The sequence below is a fragment of the Daucus carota genome, chromosome 9 (genome assembly GCF_001625215.2).
Source record: "Daucus carota subsp. sativus chromosome 9, DH1 v3.0, whole genome shotgun sequence".
NCBI lineage: Eukaryota > Viridiplantae > Streptophyta > Magnoliopsida > Apiales > Apiaceae > Daucus > Daucus carota.
The window spans coordinates 39,929,783-39,935,684 of NC_030389.2; the positions used below are offsets into that span (position 1 = coordinate 39,929,783).

At 33.2% G+C, this 5,902-nt stretch overlaps 1 protein-coding gene across 1 annotated transcript; it reads right to left on the reverse strand.

Moving 5' to 3' along the window:
• Nucleotides 1–1,173: 1,173 nt before the first annotated feature.
• On the reverse strand, nt 1,174–5,404 carry LOC108200467 (uncharacterized protein At4g15545). The gene is made up of 9 exons (XM_017368636.2): nt 5,009–5,404; nt 4,848–4,916; nt 3,856–3,912; nt 3,668–3,740; nt 2,730–2,804; nt 2,295–2,531; nt 1,919–1,961; nt 1,677–1,755; nt 1,174–1,348 (listed from the first exon to the last, which is right to left on the reverse strand). Exons 1-9 carry the CDS (start codon nt 5,285–5,287, stop codon nt 1,259–1,261), a joined length of 1,002 nt encoding a protein of 333 aa, XP_017224125.1. The 5' UTR covers nt 5,288–5,404; the 3' UTR covers nt 1,174–1,258.
• Nucleotides 5,405–5,902: the final 498 nt, after the last annotated feature.

Here is a 5,902-nt window from a genome sequence, read left to right on the forward strand (position 1 = left end):
TTTTGCAAAAAAATGTTTTTTCATAATTTATTTATATGAACACATGAACCCACCACTTAACTATCTTATCAAATATATAATACATAACTCATATAAAAGATACACAACATTTTTACACTGAAATCCAGGGTATCATACAAAATTTAATTTATAATATTCAAAAATTAATTTAATGAAAACTGGTGGATATATGAAAACCAGTTCTTTGATAATCTAGAATAACACTATTTGAGTTATTGGGCAAATATACTTTCTTACATTATCTTCTGTTACTATAATCTCTTCCGCTTCACCAACAAAATTGATTATATTTTGACTAAAATTTAATTTATATATTATGTCATTGAAAAAAATAAAAAAAAAATTAGTATATCACTAGAAAGTATATATACTCTATTTTAATATGCAATTTTCAGATTTTAAAAATAATATATAGATAATTTTGAAATGTTTAATTAAAAATTAATCAATAATTAAAAATTGATCATCTCAAACTCTTTAAAAACTGAAATATACACGCTTTTCTTTCTCTTTTTCGTTACTTTACACTATTTTATACACATTTTTTAGGGTCCATATCCATTTTAAACGTATACATTCCCTAGCGACTAAGCGAGTATACAACAGAAGCTACAGAACCTCCGCACCTATACGACAAAATTTTACTGTGCAGCTCAAGTTCCGAAATTCTGAGCAGCACGACAATATTTCTTCATACAGTTATTGTGTCATAAACTTAATTTATTGAAAGGGTATTTTTGAAGGATAATTTATTTAAATGTTAATTTGTCGTTATAACCTTGAAATGTGTGATGCACTCGTATATATATTCTTCCGGGCAAAATGCTAATATAGTGCTGATATATAATTACATCCATAGTTTACAACTTTGCAAATTATATGACTATTTCCAGTTTTGTATTAAATGATGGATTTGATCATGTATTAGATATGATATGAACAGACACTATATATAGTTATATTATAGTGTAAAAATAATACAAGTTATCGTCATAACAATATTTTAATATCTATCCTAATTTTCATAGCCATGCCTGTAGTTACTAGGATTAATTTGTCAAAAAATCTTCTTCTATATTGTATTTAATAATAAATAAACACATAAATAAGAAATTTCAAGTGTTCACTCCTAGTGTTTGAATCACAAGTACAGAAGGGGAAAAGCTGGTGTATATATTTTATTGAAATGTAACACTTATAATTTACAAATGAAATTACAACAAAATATAGGCACATCTTAAGCTTTACGTGTAATTAAGCCCTCGAAAACTGAATAGAGGTCGTTGTTATCAGGCCCAAAAATCTCATCTGCCTTTCTTAAAGTTTCCTACAATTTGCAGAATAGGGAGAGTATAAGAATGATAAGTACAAGAGTATGGCAATGGGGCCGTTTGGCCAAGTTTAAAAAAATTGATTTCGTGCTTAGAGTAAAGAAGTGGATTAGAAGTGAGAAGTAGAAAAAGTTAAAAAAGTGTTTTGGAAAAGAAGCAGAAGCTCTGAGACCGAAGCTAGCATTCTCAGCTTCTTAAAAGTGCTTCTGCTTATTTACACAAACGAGTCAACAAAAGCAGAAGCCAAAAGAAGATTCTGCTTCTCGAAAACAAAACAAACACCCCCAGTAATAGACATTGAACTGATCATATGAAGTCACATACCTCTCTAGTTTGTTTGTGGGAATTTAATTCCTTAACATTTGCTAAAAATGCACCAAATTGCTCGTAAGTCAGCCGGCTCCTGGCAAACGAAACAATGATCAGAAGAAAAAGTTTTGGCATCTGAGATGCTTAGCACAAGGAACACATTGATAGTTGACTACATTATGAGTATGATATAGGAAAACATAAACTTAAAGTTTGGCACGAAATTATTGACATTACTGAAATTAACATAACTATACCTGACTTGGCGGAAAAATTCTTTTCCATCAACTCTAGCTCGTCCTGAAACAAGCACAAAGAAGCAAGAGCATGACGTACCCGTACATAAATATATATCTTTAGTGATTCTATAGATTTTTGAGTCTGAGACGGGAAAGAATGTTGTAATTGGAGCAGTACACATTATGTCATTAGATGCAGATGCAGACGAAGTGAGTTCCAAAAGAATTGTGACTATAAACAATCTTCTAAATTTGTGTATACATATTATTTAGTTTTGCTTTCCAATGACATTGAGAAATTACATACAACATTTTTGTGATTTATGCTTAATTAGTTAAGTGAGTCTTCACAGTTTGCACAAGAAAAAAATCTAGCATGGTTTTCTAAATTAACCTGAGTCGTAGCCCATCGAACTGTGACTAGATGGCACAGAGGAAAAGGATGCCCTTCCATCAAACATGCCCCTTGTTCCAGCAAATGATATCGAATGTCTCCTGGGGGACAGCGGCCGAGATGTTACCTTAGGAGATGCTGATGATGACTTACTAGGAGGAGAACCAGGTGGAGTAAATCGAGGTGTGCTTGTTTGGGATGCTATTAGTAGACCTTGCGCTATGGGAGGCCTTGAAACTGCATGATGTAAAATAACAGGTAAGCAGCAAATAAAATTAATGCACTCGAAAGATTTCAGCCTGTAACTTAAAAGTTGTATACTAGACCAATCCAAATGCCAATTACATGAATCAAGAATGAGAAAAAACTGTGATGTAAGGGAAGTAGTAACTGATGTAGCTTAAAAGAAGAACTTCTGTATTATGTAGAACTCACCATCTGTCTCGTGATTTTCTGTGCTTGAATGTTCCACATGCGGCTGGCTTTGCAGTGATGATGTGGCAGTATCATCTGAGACCAATGTCATTTATCTGAGATTAACTATGAACAATCTTTCGTAAAAAGATTACTAGCTTAAAGGCTGAACATGGTTAAGAACATACAAATAAGTAGAAATAATTAAAAGAAAAATTGTTTTCGATGTGAGGGAGATTAATTTTGGTGATAGACTGACATGGGGTGCAACAATCCAAAAGAACCTTTTTCTAAAAAACTTAAAACTACTCACTATAGCCTTGCACCATTAAAGTGGTCCAAGTAAATCTTCAGAAACTTGCTTAAAACAGTCTTGCTCATAACTTAATGCAGACCAGTGTCATCGTAGGAAAAAGTAGTGAAACAGCAAAGACATATGTTGTGTTTGGTTGAGGTGAATGAATTTGGATGGAATGGGACGAGATTTGAACTTAATTGACGAATGTTGAAATATTTCTTCCCTCCCCCCATTCCATTCCTTACAAGCTGGAGTAGAGCTCAAGCCCCCCAATTTGAGAAGGAACTCTTCATTCTCTTCCATGCCTATTTCCTTATAAATCTCAACAACTTTCGTACTCATTTTTTGAAATTTCCCTTCTACCTCCATTGTCTTCTTTTATTTCTACTAATTCCATTCCATTCTCCCCCACCAAACACAATATTAATCTACAAGTGAAACCTACAAGTGAAACAGAGTTCTACATTTGACAATACCATGCACTTTTCTAGTTTTATTTAGAAACTTCATCACAGGAAATTTAATTGTACTCTCTCATTTTCTCACTCTTCTCCCTTGCATCTTTCTTTTACCTTCAATTTTATTCATAATTTGTCATTCATTCTCAATAACCAAACAGAGCATTAAAAGTACCAGATATATAAATAAACAAGTGACTGACCTCTAACAATTGACTGAGTGGATAAACCAGCATCATTTGCTGCATTTTTGGCAGCAGCTTGCAATGCTCCTCCCTGCAATAAAAAAGAAAATGTTTTCAGTACTGGTTTACCCTCAAAGTACTAGGGAACAAAGCTACAGTATTCATGCACTTTGGTAGCATTAAGGTCTCGAACCAAGGTAACTTACAGAGTTTCCGTCATCATCTTGAAGTGATCTCATGAGTGTTTTTCTGAAGCCTTCCAACTGCAAGCATCATGATTAAATTTCAGAGCACGCAAAATTTGAAACTAAAAACCGAATTACATCTATTTTCTCATACCTGATAGGTGATTTAGACATGTCGTGTAGCTTGGTGACCCTATTAATTAGTTCCATATAACATGTATTCAACATCTAAGAACTAACAATCCTACATTTGCCAAGTACCCTGTTTCATAGTTCTTTATATACCAGCCTATTTTCGGTATTCACTTCTACCAGTACTTATTAAAGGCAGCTTGTCCAGAACATACGAATGATAGTAGCATACGTCCAACGGGAAAAAAACGCTGGACATGAAAATTCCTAAGATGAGGTAATTTTGTGTTGAATGATACTGCATCCCTATATATACATCAAAAACTTAGAGTTAAGCTGTCCAACGCTTATTTTCCGCTGAACATATGCTACTAACATACGTATGTTAGGGACCCGAACCCCTTAGTAAAAGTATATTTTGTGGTAATATTTAAATTGGAACTTTATAGTTAGCACACTGTGAGTACTTCTCTGATACTACATAGCAAAGGGACTAGTACAGACAAAATTGCATCACAAAGTACCAAAGATTAGGTGACCAATACTATTAGTTAATTGCAATTATTAGTCCAGAGATAAGATTTGGCAGTTTATTGTTGTCTTCACTCTTTATACAAAAGTAGCAGAATTTACTGATATTCAGCTGTTGCAGAATAAAAAAATTTGTTTCTTCTGTATGTCTCTGCTGCAATTCATTCTGCCCTATAGACCAGAAATTCAAGCAAAATTCCCAGCATAAATACAAAATTTGCTTGAGTTTTGAATTAAATTAATTCTAACAGATAATATAATATACTAAAGAATGCAAAACATTCTGTCACTGAGAATTTCTAATAAGGCAAATTTAATCTGTATTAGAGTTCTGAAACACTTAAATATACCTTGACAACATCGCGATTGAGCTTCTCAACTGCATTGGACAAGTTAGCGTTCTCCTCCAATAACCTCTCCTGCACAATCAACCGAGCCTGAGTATTTAAATTTCTGTAACCGACTCTCCAAGACATAAATAACCATATTCACAAGTTGGATATTAATTGACCTTTTCCTGGCTAGCAACCGACAGCTTATCAGCCGTGTCTGACAGCGAAGCATCAAGAGACTCAACCTGCTCCTGAAGCTGACCAATGATATCATCTTTCTCACTAACCGCATCACTCAGCGCAGACAATTCAGTTTCGAGAGAAGAGATGCGTGTGGCGAGAGCAATCGAGGTGATCTTACGAGCAACATCGAGCTGTTCATAAGGATCTGTTGGCAAAACGTCGAGAACTTCTTCAGGGAGATCGAAGCTTGGCCCTAGAGATTCTTTGGCTAGCATTGTGATGTTATTACACAACCACTAGGACTTGTTTAGTATTGTTACTTTGACTAAGCTGGCTTGTTGCTTGGTTGGTTGGTTATGGTTTTTGTTTTATTTTATTTAGTTAGTTATGATTAGATAAGAGTGAAGTGTGACCTGTGGTTCCTGTCATTCTTCAGATCGAGTGGCTTTTGTTCCCTGTCGCCTTTTTGTGGTTGGATCTCTGCTAAGTTTATAATCTCGTCAAATAAAAATTACTCACTCGATAAATAGCATCGTTGTCAATTTTTGAACATTTTTTCTTCCAAAAATTAAAATTTAATTTTTAAATTTTTTTTATTTTTATTTTGAAAATAACTTATGACATTTTATTTCATAAGATTTAAAGATACCTGTCAAATAGTGGGAAAAACTGTAAATAAATAAAAAAGCTTAAATTTCTAAAACAATATTTAAAAAGATGCATATTTTGAGTACTTTCCAAATCTCATTGTGATATATAAATGGAGATGATGATGGATCTCACATTCTTATATCTATAATAATATTGAAAAAGGTACATGACTTAAGTACTTTTTAAAAATTATTTAAAATTTTAAATTAGTTACTATTTTTTAAATGGTGATCTCATTA